The 16,357-nt window shown below is 33.9% G+C and overlaps 2 protein-coding genes across 6 annotated transcripts in view; one reads left to right on the top strand and one right to left on the bottom strand.

The window, feature by feature from the left end:
• Window positions 1-11,097, bottom strand: part of kis (chromodomain helicase DNA binding protein kismet) — a 33,736-nt gene extending 22,639 nt beyond the window's left edge. For all 3 annotated transcript variants that reach the window (XM_089593315.1, XM_089593317.1, XM_089593316.1), the window contains exon 1: window positions 10,626-11,097. The gene's annotated coding sequence lies outside the window, so the exon portion shown is untranslated. The remainder of the gene's footprint in view (window positions 1-10,625) is intronic.
• Window positions 11,098-12,707: 1,610 nt separating this feature from the next.
• Window positions 12,708-16,231, top strand: Rab14 (RAS oncogene family member Rab14). Of its 3 annotated transcripts, XM_014355447.2 has the most exons (8): window positions 12,708-12,787; window positions 12,860-13,006; window positions 13,898-14,010; window positions 14,112-14,238; window positions 14,344-14,461; window positions 14,542-14,660; window positions 14,735-14,803; window positions 14,889-16,230. In XM_014355447.2, the coding sequence occupies exons 3-8, from the start codon at window positions 13,905-13,907 to the stop codon at window positions 15,004-15,006; spliced, it is 657 nt and encodes a 218-aa protein (XP_014210933.1). In that variant the 5' UTR covers window positions 12,708-12,787; window positions 12,860-13,006; window positions 13,898-13,904; the 3' UTR covers window positions 15,007-16,230. The 3 variants fall into 3 exon arrangements, with proteins under 3 accessions (XP_014210933.1, XP_014210934.1, XP_014210935.1); XM_014355448.2 differs by having other exon boundaries at window positions 12,714-13,006; XM_014355449.2 differs by lacking the exons at window positions 12,708-12,787; window positions 12,860-13,006 and adding an exon at window positions 13,121-13,264 and having other exon boundaries at window positions 14,889-16,231.
• Window positions 16,232-16,357: the final 126 nt, after the last annotated feature.

The following is a 16,357-nucleotide window of genomic DNA, read 5'->3' as shown; positions in this document are numbered from 1 at the left end:
AGAGAGAGAGAAAGGAGACTCGAATTTTCAGCTTTTATGTGTTTCGAGGATGTGCCTTTGAATTTTCCTTCGTCTGAGAATACCGAAGCTCTCGAGTTGTTATGGGTTATTGTACGCCAATATATGGACAAATTAATATCGAGCTAGCTAAGCCATTTCACTCGATTTTCTCTCTTATTACACTCAGGTACATGGCCATACGCGTATATTCATACTCCGTTCTATGCTTGATACACGAGTACATCTGTAATATAATTATCGGAGCAAAAGGCAGGGCGGGCAAAGGCTCGAGAAGGCTATATACATATATACACTTTGTGTGTATAGGAGCAAGCGAGAGAGCCTCAGCACGCCATCCTTTTCCCACGCTCCATCTCTTAAAGACATTGGTGAAGGTGTACATATGTATACATGTATATATATATCTGATGGTTGTATACGCGCACTGCTTTCTCTCTCTCTCTCTCTCCTCTCGCGCTTCTTCTTCTTCTCCTCTCCCTCTTTTGGTTCTGCTCCGAAACGCGCGCGCGTGCTCTCACACAGGCACACCCACTGCTTTATACACACTTTTTACGTGCACGTGCTGTTATATGTACATGTAGGTACATGGCGATGTTGGCGTGCGTTAATATGTGGTCATGCTTCCCTATACATGTACCCATAGCCTCGCATTATTCGTTAAATGCCCAACGGAACAAAAAACAAAAAGAGTAGAGCATCTTAACAACAGATAGAATCAGAGACGCAACGGTTTAGGGTAGTTTTGGAGCACGAAAAAGAGTCACTGCTCCGAAATGTTTTTTTTTTTTTTTTTTTTCGGACCAAGAGATTGTTTTCGTCGTATATATGAGTTATACCCTCTGTACTTCACGCTTGTGTATCGTATACTTAAACGCTCCTCTCGAGTTTTATACCAACAGCCAGCCTTTAGTTACTTAAGCGGTTCGAAACGAAAGAGATATGAAGAGAGAGAGAGAGAGAGAGAGAGAACGAGAGAAATCAGGAAATTGACAGAGGGCGAGTTATTTTCGGTATAGGTATACAAAGTGGGAAGATGTGTGGGAGATGGTCGAGGGAAGGCAGGAAGAGGGGGGGATATGGGTGCACAGACACACATACACGTAGATAAGATATACACGGTGAGGCGTCCGAACGATCGGATCGCCTTTCTGACGAGGAAAGTCAACTGTATGGGTGTATGTGTAACGTAGCGCTGAACAGCAGCAACACTCGGAATAATCCGAAACGAAATACATAGAAGTCCAAACAAGAAAGTTAATACTCCGCTTATTGTGTGCGTGTAAGTATGAGAAGTTCTACCAAAAAAAAAAAAAAAAACGTTTAAGAGATTTCCCAAAATTGGGAGATAAAAAAAAAATGTTTTTTTTTTCTTCCCAAGGATTTTTGAAAATTCATGTGGACGTTAACTCGATAATGTGTGTGACACGCCTTTTTGGTTTCTCAATACGGTTTTGAGTATTGTTTGATTTTGTACGTTTCTTTGTTTCTTTACGTGTTTTAAAAATAAAATAAGTAGGAAATGTATCGGTTTCCGCTTAAAAACTGTACACTTCAAGAAAACATTTTTGAGAATACTTCTGACATGTGTACATGTATACTAGAGCCTTAAAAGTTTAGCATTCAGTAAAAATAAAAAATAAATAAAAAAAAACTAATGTTCACCAAAGATTTTATAAAACGGAACAATACTCGTTTATATTGTAAATTAATAAAAAAAAAAAATTTCTCACACATTGAATCTGTGTGTATGTAACCCTGAATTTGTTTGATGTTAAAAAAAAAAAAAAAAAAAAAATCAATTGCAAATTCAAAGAGACTCTCGAATCTATAAAATTGTATGAGCTGTTTTTTTGCGGACTCGCCCTTTGTACGCGTGTACAATTTTCTATACATAATATTATAACGCGTAAGCGTGATGTCGGCCCTTTTGCCCCCGTATAGCCTCTCACGACAGGCATAGCCACGGTGGTTGTCATTGCGTCTCCCGCTCGATCGTGTGTCTCTCCCGCCTATACACCCTCTCACCCCGACAGCCTCGCCCTTAGCTTATATAGCTACCCTTAAACATCTATACTCCCACTATATATTGTACCGTTATACCCACTTACTCCACTTTTATACCATAGCGACACGCGCCTGAATGTATGTATACGTAAGCTACCATTTGCGCACGTGTATGGAGGATCGCGTAAAATTTCCGGGGGGTGATAGACAGACGTGGGCTTTCTACCACTTTATACGTATACACACATCCAAGACATCTCTTCCTTTCTCTCCTCACACCATTGCGTTCGTCGTCGGTTGTTGTCGACCACCTCCTCCCTTATCTGTCTCTAGCCAATATAATTTTGTATCCTATACTAGTTATAGACGAGTACTATTATGCATTACTTATTTATTGCAGCGCTTCTTTTTTTCTTGGAAATTCGTGTGTTGTTTTTCCTACCAACGATGGTATAGACAACCACCTGGAACTTGATTTCTCTCTCTAAAAGCCGAGTATATTATGTGGTGTATAGATAAGACTCGTGAGGGTAAAAAAATCGTTGTGTAACATTCAGAGGAGGACGAGAAGTTTTGCACGATCGATGCTGTCATTTTTTGGTTTATTAATGCTTATGTAAGAGCCTCCCTCCCACTTGCACTCATTTTACAGCTCGATTTTGTCATGTGACTGATAGTAGCACTTTAATTAATTGAAATTAAAATCAGCTGCCAAAGATCATTCTTGGATGCTTTTGTAAACTAAAATCTAACCAATATGTAGCATACGGTATACTATTGATACTTGTTCAAAATATACATATGTTATGTGCATTGTCTGATTTTGATACGAAAGTTTACGTAAACACAATTGGGGTTTGGGGAATGATGGGAATGATAAAAAAAATTTATCGACGTATTTTAGTTTCATGGCAATTGGTTTAAAATAGAAAAATATTTTACGTTCTTAATGAACGACTATATTTTTTAGTGATTTACAAAGTATTCGACTTTCAGTTCTTTAAAATACTTGGTAAAATATTTCAATTGGTTTTGATACAGACTTTTGTCAGATACAGTGAAGAACGTACATATTATCACCACGTATACTTGCAAGTCACGAAATCCATGAAAAAAAAAAAAAAATGTAAAAAAATGCGAGTTGAAGTAAGTGGGGGTACACACCCAAAAATTGTCCGAAGTGAAGTTTGGTCGGTGGTATAAGTATATGTCGTGCGAAGACAAGCCAACTCGGAGAAGGAAGAACAGCGAAAATTTAGTGGAGTAGGGGAGAGGGGGGAAGGAGAGAAAAGTGAAAGGCTCGGGATATCTTTCTGTTTCGAAGTAATAATATAAAAGAAGGAAAAGAAAAAAAATACAAATGAAGGAAAAAAAAAAAAAAAAAACACGAAGCACGTGGCATTGAGGGAAGAGCCCTTTGAAGAGAAAAAGAGAGCATGGAAGCAGCATGTGTAACGCAAACGGTCTAGAATATCATCACGAGCGTCGTCGATTTTTTTGACCTTCCCAATATCTTCCATGTGCCTCTCCTTTTGTTTCCATTTCACGGTGGTATACGTGGCTGTGCGCTGCTATACCTATACCGGCCTATATGGTTTTGCGTGGGTATAGGTAAGCCTGGAGCTGTAAGTGCAGGTACACCCAATGGTAATGGTTTCCTTTTCCTCAAGTTTTGGTAAAAACATCACAATTTTTGCCGACTCAGCATCTATTGTGCGATGGCTGAAGTAACTGAGACAACACAAATAAAGGGAGTTTTACGAAAACATAGGCAACGAATCTATTACACAGACTAAATTGATTTGAAGCGTGCGATTATAAAATATTACGCGTATTTTACACTGGAGATGCTTAATATGAAAAAAAATAACAATAAATAAATAAATAAATAAAGCATGACATAATCATGGTGATTGTAGCGTAGCAATAGTAGAGCCTAAGCAATGTACCTATTTCTGTTGCGTTTTGTTCTGCTTCATCTCAAAATCAAGAAAATAAAAGATCTAAAACATGTGTACACAAACCAGCTGTACGCACAATATCAACTACGTGTCTCAATTGTCACAGAAAAAAATTCAACGTTTTGTAGGTAAGTAGTTACGTGTGTAAGTTCAATAAGATTTTTTATTCCTGATATTGATGATAATTAACAGTTTTTTACGATGATTAAAATAAAAAATGATGCGTGACGATAAATTTTTTAAATTTACTCTTTCCCGACTCTTTCCGTGTTTGCGCTTGTGTAAAAAAATAGAATATTTTTAGAACACTTGTACAACTTGAGTGAAAATACATTCTTGTAAAAAAAAACATTGTAGTTAAAAATAGTTTCGTTTTTTCAGTATCCACTCAGCAAAAGTTATGAAGCGTGAAAACGCTTTGCAACAGCAGAATTGATAGTATATAAAAAAAAAAAAAAAAAAAAAAAAAAAGTGCACAAAGTTAACAAACAAGACTGATTCATCAGACTCTGTAGAGTAGAAAGAATTGAAAAATTATATGTTTTTAAAATTCATTTTATAGGTTACATTTTTACGTTTATGTATTATGAACAAGTGTACAAATTTTAAAGTTCATGTCTTTGGCTCGATCTTTGGTTGAGTTCTAGTATTGTTTCGAGTTTTGCACACACCTACTGAACTTAACTACAGCGCTCGTTTTAACAAGTTTAAACATTTGTTTCAATTACTTTGGTAAAATAAGTACATAAGTGTTGAAAGAAATAATGAACAGGACAAAATTAAACTTTTGATTTCAATGCTTGTGACAATTTTAATACAGATAAATGATTCTAAGTGGTGTATTTACTAATAGTATGTTATAGTAGCATATAATACATATTAATTTGTTGCTTGTGTATATGTCTTAGAATCATTCATCTGTATTAGGGTACAAAGCGAATGTCTTGGAATAATTTTTTTGTTGTTTTAAATTAATTTGTTTCTTTTTAAGCCTTGCATTGATGATCTGAGACAAGTTTAGAATACAAAAAGTGACATGTTTTTTTTTTTTTTTTTTTTTTTTTTGAGATCTTGGTTCAAATTCAACAATTTCACGTAGAATTTGAACATTTTTATTTTTAAACAGTTATTTCTACTTTTCTAAAGTCTACTTTGTTTCTGGACGTTTTACGCATGAAATGTACGTGTTCAAAATTACAGCGAAAAAAATGTTCTTTGGTGGAATTTTAATAATGGAAAGTTCACTTTTTTTTCTCGTATTTCTGGACTCTTTTTCAGCTCAAAGTGTTTCAACACATTTATTTGTAAGATTCTTAGTTTTACGGAAAACATGTTTAAACTTTAAAAACAAGAGGTTTAATAATTCAATGTGGCGTATGAATTTCTCATATCAAACGGTACTTAAAACTAAAATGTACCTTGAATCAAGTATGATTGAGTTCTACATTAGTATTATTATAATTAAACAAATTGCACGGATTTAGCTCATAAATGCTATATTTATATATTCACGCTCAAGGTATCGATATGTCGTACATACGCAATTTTTTTTTTTTTTACTAGAAAGTCAACTAGGTTTAAGGGAAATTTGAAACATCGGTTGACTATTAGTCAACAGCGTTACGAGCTACATTGCGTAAGAGATCCGAAAATAGTATACATCCATCCGAAAGTTTATGAATTGTTTCCAAGAAAATTAGGCATCTCAAGAAACGAGTCAACAAGTGTGAAAGTTAAAAAAAATTTTTTAGTACTTTTTTTCTATTAATTATTTGTTACCAACAAAAAATCAATTGCTCTTGTACAGCAAGAAAAATAAAAAAATGCATAACAATATTGTAATGGTATTTATATAGAGTCTACTGCAGATTTGTAAATTAATATATTGAATCTTGCATTTTTTTTTTTTTTTTTTTTTTTTTTTTAAGAAACGAGTAAGTACAGCATAGGTACAAACTGCAGATAACGCATTTATTATTCTTCGCCGTTGGTTTGGAGTCATAGTATTTGGAGCACCGACTATGCAAGAGAGGCGCGTGCTTTTCAAACAAAGCGCACCCATGTATACCTATATACATGACAAGACAGAACCGCGAGCGATTATTATACGAGTCGAGAAATTGCGGCATCGGCAAGACGGGCGGGGCCGAAATTACATTAGAAAAGGAGCACCAATAAGATTTTACCTTTCCGAGTGGTATTGAGTCTCAGGACATACGCGATTAGCCAATCGCGTCCTGTGATTCTTCGGGTAAGTGCTCGAGAACCCCTTTTGCCTGTGCATTCGCTTATATACATTATACCTACAAGAAGGAGACTACACACGTTATACCCACGCATGAAATACTTGCACTATTCCCTACATACGTGTACTTACTTCGGGTTTTTTTTTTTTTCAAGTATATCTAAGAATACTTCCTTGTACGTTATTGTCGGGTACGATATTTAAAATGCATGTTCAAACGATTTAGGATTTTTAACTGCATCAACCATTTTTTTTTTTCCCTACTATCAGTCTTTTATCAATTAAACCCATTTTTTAAACCCATTAGCGAAATACCATTATTTTAATTTTTCGTTGCGATAAACACGATAGTATTTCTTATCGTAATTTAATTAGTAAACTTAGCGCGAAACATTATGGAAGTTGACGAAAAAAAAAGTTTTTTCTCGGGAAAAAGTATTTAAAAAAACTTTTAGTGCCAAAGATAAGTAGAAAAAAAAAATTTCTCTAACTGAAATCGTTCCAGATGACACGATAACACGACCGTTTATTTATTTAACAATGAGTTTTTACATTATCTACTTCGGTTCCGTAATATCTTATCAACAAGGTGTAGCTTTAAATGCACACGAGAACAGTAAGTAATCTTTTCAAAAAAACGTACCGAAGCATTTAAAGGAAAAAAAAAAAAAAAAAAAAAAACATTTTTAGAGAGTTAAGAGGAAAAATATATCGGGATGCCCAATATACACGTTCAAACGGCTTATATAACTAACCATTAATTTGAACGTTGCACAATCACCAACATAATGAACTCATTCTCGGTTTCTCGAAAATAAATGCATAAAATACAGTTACCAAAAGAAGTACGTTCCACTTGGCGGAAGAGAATACACACCAGATCTTATAGCGTGGTAAAAAAATAAATTATAAAAATGTGAAAATTTTGAAGACTGCTCGAGCATCTCTTTTTATAAAAGTCTTTTAATCGACTGATGGGAATTTCTGAATTTTAGTACGTAAGTACTAGGTATACCAAAATGAACGTACACATAAAACATATGAAAAAACAAGTGTGGTATCAACATGAGAGTAAAGAGACAAAAATAAGGTAAAACGCCCAATACTTGGACAAAACTGAAATTCAGACCGATACTTGGACAGTGGAAAATCAGTCATTGTAGCAAATAAAAAAGAGATATTTTAAAAAACGTAATAGATTAATATTGCTATGATTATTATTGATGATATACTTGAATTTTTAAAAAAATTTCAGCAACATTTAATACATGCGAATGATTCTAAATTTCACCGTAGGCGCCATAAGACTGCGATAATTTTTCTCCGTTTTCTATGATTTTGATAATAGGTAATGCTCGTTAAAATTAATCCAATGCATTTGTATAAATGCTGTATGGTATTATTTTACAACTTTTACATTAATTAACAATATTTCTAATGTAATCGTGGACAAAAAAAATTTTTATAATGTAAAATTAGCTGTCCAAGTACACCTCACGATTTCGTAGTAGTTGGACAGACGTGGAGCTCTTGTCCAACTTCAGGTCATAGGCACAAAAACGTCGTAGCCAGTACATGGACATACAATCAAAGTTGTTTACCTTTTAACGTAGTTAATCTTTTATGCGAATTTTTTAAACAAAAGTGTATAAAAAGTGAAGTACTTTGTAGAAAAAAAACACTTTACTAATCAGTTTTGTTGTTAAGGGGTGCACCGCTTTAAGAAAATTGTTTTTTCAACATTTTTAAAAGTTAACCTCCAATTCACTGTAAATACAGATGAAGTATGGGTTCTGAAAAGAGGAAAAATGTTTTTAAAAAAATATAAAATAATGAAAAAGAACAAAAGTGGAGGTCATACAACAAAAACAAAAAAGAAAAGTAAGAAAAATTATAGTCTTATTAAAAATAAATCTTAAATAACAAAATTAAAAAAAAAACAGTAAAATTGGTTTTACACTATCTCACTGATAGAATAATTGAAAAAACTGAGTACCGAGGTGAGAGCTTAATTGAGTTGGATAATTCGTTTGCTATTGAAGAGATGCAGTTCCTTCTAAAGAAAATTCAAATCAAGAAGGAGAAGTGCGATTCCTCACAATTGAAAATGTTGAAAATCAAAATGCACCCTGAGGGATTTATCTTGCATTTAATAAATTATTTTTGGAAAAAAGATTAATAATTTTACTTACGAATTTTACGTAATAAATTTGTTATTATTTATCCCCTTCGTTAACATTTTTTCGTTATAAGGTATTTATCTAAATACATACTTTAGTTTTAATAAGTACTTGTGCCTTATCGTAATTTATACAACTGTAAAATCGTTTAAGTTAGTATTGTCCAAGTACTGCTTTCCAACTTGTCCAAGTACTGCAGCATTGTCCAACTTTTGGTTTTCAAGGTTGTCCAACTACTACGACAGTCGAGAATGATTGTCCAACTACTCCGATAAGTTGACATGTTTTAAAATGTACGATAACTATTATTTAAGAGCTATTTTAAAACATTTTTTGTGTGTTATATAATCCTAAGGCATCCTAATTACAAGTAATTATTTAAAAAATATGGAAGTATTGCACATTAACTTCGGAATATGAGCGTTAAAATTAGTTTCGAAAAATCTGTCCAAGTATTGGGCGTTTTACCTTACAACAGCTTTAAAAAAACCAAGCACTGAAACACGGAAGCTGCATTGCTCCGAAAAAAGACACAGAGTTTCACTCGAGAAGAAAGAGAAAAGAGATGATGATGATGCTCTCGCGTGGCATGGGTGCGGGAGGAACAGTCGCTCGAGGCGACCAAGCCACGTTCAATTGCACCATCACACGCATGCACTTGTTACTTACGTGTCTAAAGTATTGTAGATATTATATGTTCAGTAACACCTGACGACCTGACCCCGTTCGATCGAAGCACACGGGCATTGCAATTTCAATCCAAAAAGATCTCATTTTTTTACGTTTTTTACACATTTCAACTTTTCAAAGAGTATACCTCGTACTTTTGTAAAAGCTATATCACTTAACTGTTTCAGCGTCACGTGACCATACAACCACACGAAAAGTCGATGCCCCCCCCGAATTCGAGTGTCGAATTCCTTTCAAGCAAAGCAGGAAATAAATACCTTAAACGTGTAGCAATGAAGGTTCTGTTTGTTGAAAAAAAAAAAAAAAGAAATAATAATAAACAAACGTAAAAGTAAACAGATCAGTTTACCATTTAAGTCTCGAGAGAAAAAAGACCTTACACGCGTCTATTAAGGCAAAGTCATACGTGAACATCGAGTTACACGTAGGCACTTATTAGTAATCATTTAATATTATATAGTACACACACATAAAAAACGCCGACTGACTGTATGGTTGAGTCACTCGATTGCTAAAAGAGGTAATATGTATATAAATAAGTATGTACTTTTTAGAGAAGAGCTCGATAGAATTTTATACATCTCTTTTCCTCTCTGGCTCCGGTGCAATGATGCGCTATCGAAAAATCGCCCGTACATATATACATACCTATACGTATAGCCACAAGTTTTTTGCTCGATTGTCATCATCTTTCGGTGTCCATTTTGTTTGGTTAATTACCAAAGCGGGGCAGCGGCGTTGCCTGCTTAAATACAACATGTAGGTATACACATGTACATGAATGTGTTATTAACTATTAACTATAATCGACGACAGTAGCGTGCACACGCAGGTTTAAATACTATACAGATACGACACAAACTCCAAATTTCCCCGTTGGCTCAAATTCTTTCGGCATTACATCTTCGAAAGTTGAAAGACCCGGCAGTACATCCCAGACATACTGTCAAGTACACCGAGTGTAAGCGAGCGATATCGGAGATTCGAAATGATAACAACTTACCTCTACTTACAATTAATTTCTTATGTATGCCTTCGAGCTCGCCTGCTGGCTTTTTGGAGCAAATTGGAGCTCCTATGCATATGAATATATATACATGTATATCCAAAGCCAGGAAGGATCAACCTAACCTCTACATTTAGCTGCTATCCTAAGGCTAAAGTTTTTCTGTAGCCAGCTTTTTCCACCAATTTGTCACCTTTTTTTTTCTTGGGCCAGCCGTAAGCTACAAATAGTCCATTATTGACGTTTCAACTACAAAAATACATTTCAATAACGGTGCTCGACACAGGGTCTAGGTCTACGGTCACTCGCACACATACATACACGCACACTTGGAGCTGCACTTTGGTTTGTACAACACACTGGAAGGAACATCTAAGATCAAATCTTTCTACATCTTGTTCTTACTCCAGAAGAACACTTTTCACCCGTGATGCTCTTCATCCTAATTGTCCTAGATACCATGCACACACACACAAAAACTTACGCACAAAATATATCGTGTATATATAGGTATGTACCTCTTTTTTAGCCAGCGAAAACTGAGGGGCGAGGAGGGGAATGGTTGCACATGTACGCCAGTTAGCAGTTAACAGGAGATGTCTTCGAGAAGTAGGTTGACGTAGTTGCGTTCCTTGCCTCCTCGAGCTTTACCGGAGCACCACATACCTATGCTTAAAACACACCAACTTGCTAAGCACACTGCACACTTTCGCGGTTAATAGAAATGTACATACACCCGCGAATCTCGCGATCGCGGAGTTTGCCTGATGATCTGATCACGCACACGATATACACACACTGGTTTATAGGCGCACCTCGAGAGAGAGCTCGCGCTCACTGCTGCTCTTCCTCTCGCTCTCTTTGGCCGCAGTGCTCAACGCTCAACTGCTTACTTACTGTACTAACAAGTATATAACAAGTACCTTCGCATTGCTTAATAAAGTTCCATCCCAATTTCTAACATCCCGTCAGACGTTCCGTTCACCCAGCAAGGAAAGCCGCGACTGCAACGCGACCCGCGACTCCCGCGAGAAAATAAAAGATCTCTCTCTCTCTCGTTCCCACCGTAGGTATATAGGTATACCTTTGCACATCTCAAACTTCACTACGTGTCTACAGTGTCTTATATTAAACTAGCTCTAAATTAAAAAAACATCTTTTAGGCATTATATGTATATGTATATAAACACACAGCATAAAAGAGTATGTATAAAAACCTGACTTTGCTGTAATACATGTGAAACAATAATGTTTTAAATTATAGTAAGTCTCGATTGAACAATAATTTCATGTATAATACGTGTATACTACATGTCGCGGTAATCAATATGTAAAAATTGATATGTTGTGTATATATCTCCATGCTTGTCGCAATATTTTAACAACAACAAGCATTAAATTCTCTTGGAGGAGTTGGAGAGGGAGGCATAGAAGTTTGTATATGTATCGGAGAGTATCAAAGTACAAGGTAAGATTAGTGGAAATAACAAAATTCAACTATTTCATTGATGTAGTAAATAATACATTATTGAATTATTTGATTGCAAAAAAAATGTAGTAATAATTATATGTAGGCCGAATGAAAAATTAGTCTGTTTATTTGTAGACATATACATTTCAACTAAATAAGCTCGGGTTTGTATGGAACAAAAATTTTTGGTGGTAATCAATGAATGAGTTCGTTCTCGTAAATTGTTAATTCACCCTCAAATGAAGCGTCGTTTTATAAAATCGTCAATGTAAGAGAGACAAAAAAAACGATCAGCTGTAATTGCAATTCTACTTTTAAAATTCCCTTTTTTTTGTACTTTTTAAAGCAAGAGACTACAAATATTATATTGTTCAAACTCCACACTTTTATTTTTCGATGAATTCTTTTTATACGCATTTTATTAATTATTAAAGACACCAACATCGAAAGCGCTATGATCTTTATGCGTTTTGCATCAAATTTTTTTTCATCTTATCATCAATGGAAATTAACGTCAAATACCTAATACTCAACTACATATCACTGTTTACAAATAAATATAAATTCCATGACACTAATGGACGTCATAAATTATTTAAAATAAACTCGGCCGAAGCGCTGCCCCTAAGGAAAAGTCTGGATGTGTTGTATATAGGTGATAAAAGTAGCCGGTAAATTGGAAAATTTTTAATTTTTGGGAGCATAATAAAAATAAAAATTGCTTTTTTGAATGAATAAACGAATATCTCTACCTCTCTTCTTGGTAAAAAAAACGCAAAAGAGATGAGAGCTCAGTCATATTTTATGTATCATCGCTTAGTTCACAACTGATTTGCCTGAACTGTCCGTCCAACTCCACCTTGAAAATAGCAAACTATTGGACAACCCTTGCCGGTAAGCTTTATTTATTCATTTTTTTAACTTTCTGAATCGCAGAACAAAAAACAATCATCGCAAAGTATCCATTTGAGTATCCTACTCATTTACTCAACGTTAAATCAAATAAAACGCCAGAACGAACGTCATCATCGGTTGGTTAGGTCGGCTTCTGCTGTGTGTTGCTGCTTATTTCTATACTCTGGCCAATGATCGCATTCGCATATGCCAGCAAGTTGGCCTGGGCCTGTGTTGTGTTGTGTGTCAACGTTGACTTACCTTATTTAATGAGAGCCTGGTCGTGGTCTGTTGTCTTTTGATGTGCAGTGTGGTGTGAGTAAACCAAACTCGCAAACTCGCTTTCTTGGATTTATCTTTTTGGTATCTATATATTCTGTGATTCAGATAATCATTCCAGTCCACTCAATTTCTTACATAGTGGCAGTGAGTGACGAGAGAGCGGCAACTACTTGCAAAGTTGTGCACGCCCGAACAGTTGGAAAGATCGAAAGAAGAGATACTTGTTAAATATTTCACGTCAACGAAATTAAGGTGAGCTTTGCATATTGCTCTTGTAATGTAATATACAACACTTTTTTATTCGATGTTGTTGTCTCGCGTTTTTTTTATGCTCCAAAATCGACTGAGCGAAAGCAGGGGGGAGAAGAGTATGCCCCAGAGTCATGGGTCGTGCGGGGCGGTTCTCGTCCTGACTGACGCATCGTATATACTTATATACATATATACGTCAATGTTTCCGTTGTTTTCTTCAATCAGGTCATCACAGGTGCTCTGGATTAGTTCTTAAAGGTATATACCTACACGTATAAAAGAGAAGGGAAGAGATTATCCTGAGGCTCTCGATAAGATCCCAAACCGCAGCTGTAGTGACGTCGACTACAGGAACTATGTGTGTTGTGCATACCTGTATACCATGTAATTAATTTATCTGAATGTTTTGTTCGAATGAGCATAACCGCGTTGCCAAGCTAGCATCTATTAAATATAGATATTGTTCTTCCTGTCAATCCTGTCAATTATCTCGATCATAGGAGGGTAGCAGCTAAGTAGGTACTAAATAAGCACGCAACGTCATTGATCTTGTACAAATTCAACGTTATCTCAAAATGCGAGTAAAAAAAATATACATATATATTTATACATATATTTAACTTGCTGTAATTGAGTATTTGTTCATTTTTTAACATTGGGTTAGTAGTCAGCCCCTGAAAAGCTTGTAGCACTAATAAGATTTTCCTTACATAGGTGAATACACATGTATCTAAAAGTGAAGAGTGCATATTTCTAAAAATCTATACTTAGTCCTCTTCTTACACATAATTAACTTAAAACAAAATTCAAAGCTATTTATAAATTATATATTATTTACTGATAATTAATTTTCCCTGTATGCTTAAAAAAAAATCTATATTTTGTTTTTAGATTCAAAATGTCGGCAGGCCCTTACAACTACTCCTACATTTTTAAATATATCATTATTGGTGATATGGGTGTAGGAAAATCATGCTTACTACATCAGTTCACAGAAAAAAAATGTAAGTAAAATCAATGTACAAAGAACTTGAAAAAAATATGCATTTCCTTCCAACGTTTCATTATAAAATTAAATCATTTAACACTTTGTAATTCTTCACAGTTATGGCTGATTGCCCTCATACAATTGGTGTAGAATTTGGTACTAGAATTATAGAAGTTGCTGGTCAAAAAATCAAACTTCAAATTTGGGATACAGCTGGTCAGGAGCGATTCAGGGCAGTAACAAGGTATTGGGAGCGTTTCGTAGTATTTTTTCTTCTTCTTTTAATAATGTAGTTTTAACATTTAAAACCATTTTATTAGTTATTAAATATTATAACCGATTATAAAAGGTCGTACTACCGGGGAGCAGCTGGAGCTCTCATGGTTTATGATATTACTCGGCGCTCAACATATAACCACCTAAGTAGTTGGCTGACAGATACAAGGAATCTCACAAATCCAAGCACTGTAAGGTTTAGGATTTAATATTAAAACGCTGACAAAATAAAAATATATTTGATTTCTTTGTTTGTTTTTTAATGTTGAAGGTGATATTTTTAATTGGAAACAAAAGTGATTTAGATGCTCAAAGAGACGTAACTTACGAAGAAGCAAAACAATTTGCTGATGAAAATGGACTGATGTTTGTTGAAGCCAGTGCTAAGACGTGTGTCAAGTTTTTTTATATTTATGTCATTTTTCATGTTTACTGGAATAAGTGCATATTTTTTATTATTACAGAGGAGATAATGTGGAAGAAGCCTTCTTGGAAACTGCAAAAAAGATCTTCCAGAGTATACAAGATGGGCGGTATGTATACATTCTTTGGTAGTTTTAAATTATTATTTTGATGATGAAGATATAAGAAAAAATAAAAATGCTGTAATAACTTCAGGTTGGACTTAAATGCAGCAGAATCTGGGGTACAACACAATCCTAGCCAACCTGGTCGTAACAATTTACAAGGAGTACTGAATGCTCAGCCAGGAGGAAAAGATTCATGTTCTTGTTAAGGCATTATTTATCTGTACAAAGGCTCTTTTATGCGTTTATATTAATGCACTCATAATTTACGTAATGGAAAGGTCAATCATAGCCTTTTCAATGTTTTATAAAAAGTATTTATCCAAGAGCAAAGTGATTATTCGAGACGGTTTTTTTTTTTCTATCATTAAAAAGATGTATTCCATATTGTTACTATTAATGCACATTTAATTTTAACATATACTAAAAAAAATAATCATGAATTTTTTTACAACTTTTCTTTACTTAGTGCTATTCAATAGATAAACTAAGTCTTACAGTTATCAAAATAATTTGTTTCAAACATTTTAACTGAAATTATATTTGAGATGAAGTTTTATATAATACACAAATTAATTTTCGCTTGATAAAAATATTTACAAAAGAAGTTTTCCTTCATAGATGGATTGTTAAATAATTTATCCTGATATTTAAAACAAACAGCTTTGTGTGTTTCAATAGAAACTTGGATTATCGAGCAATCGAAAATTTATTTCATTCCTCTGTGCACTACTTACGTGTAGTGAGTGAAAGGTGGGAACAAGAGAGAAACAATATGGTCCGATGATTTGTTTCGTGAAAAATTAATTTTTCACAAATAATCCATTTTGTAAAAAAATGTTCTTTATAGACCAAAAAGGAAATGTTAAATCATAAAAAAAGAAATGTAGTGTCCCAATTTATTAAATACAAAATGTATACAATTAAAGTGGACATTTTTATGATCGTTACAACAATAAAAATTAAATAATTTATCAAGATTTAAAAAATTTTTCCAAAAACTACTACGTTTCGCTTGGAAATCATAATGTTATTATTTATGTCACGAAAAATAATATACTATATGTATGTACATAGTTTGCTTTGAAAATAGTTATAAAGTTATTTTATTTAAGCTGAATGAAAGTCAACAGTAAAATTATTAACTAAGTTATTTAAAAAAAATTTTTGTAGAAATCCATAGATATTTGGTTATTTAATATTTGTATGATTCGACTTATTTTAAAACTCAACAGACATTGATATGTCTGCATTGAAATGGTAAACATGCTAACAATACAAATCCCTTTTATATTTTCACATGTTAAAGTAAAGTTAAGAACGTTGATAAGTATCTCATTTGTGCTTCAATAATTCTTGTTGAATATTGTCAAAAAAAGTAATTCTAATTTTTAATGTTCCTTTTGTTGTCATAAAAGTGTAATCAAAGTAAATAAACATTAAACATATATTTATAGAAGGTTTTATCAGTTATTTTCAATATTTCGTCAGACACACCATTTATGCATAAAGTGTGAGTTTGAAATATATGGAAAAATAATTTTTCCAACATAAAAATCT

Source organism: Copidosoma floridanum, unplaced genomic scaffold (genome assembly GCF_036245765.1).
Source record: "Copidosoma floridanum isolate Cflo_tuat_1 unplaced genomic scaffold, Cflo_Japanese_pri ptg000019l, whole genome shotgun sequence".
Lineage (NCBI taxonomy): Eukaryota > Metazoa > Arthropoda > Insecta > Hymenoptera > Encyrtidae > Copidosoma > Copidosoma floridanum.
Note: the sequence above shows the minus strand (reverse complement) of the source record. Positions and strands in the feature narration are given on the sequence as shown.

What these genes read in the sequence shown, in the direction of transcription:
- Rab14 (XM_014355449.2), top strand. Translation starts at nt 13,905, where the DNA reads ATGTCGGCAGGCCCTTACAACTACTCCTACATTTTTAAATATATCATT. An exon ending in TCAGTTCACAGAAAAAAAAT is followed by an intron (nt 14,011 to 14,111) that starts GTAAGTAAAATC and finishes AATTCTTCACAG; the next exon opens with TTATGGCTGATTGCCCTCAT. An exon ending in ATCTCACAAATCCAAGCACT is followed by an intron (nt 14,462 to 14,541) that starts GTAAGGTTTAGG and finishes TTAATGTTGAAG; the next exon opens with GTGATATTTTTAATTGGAAA.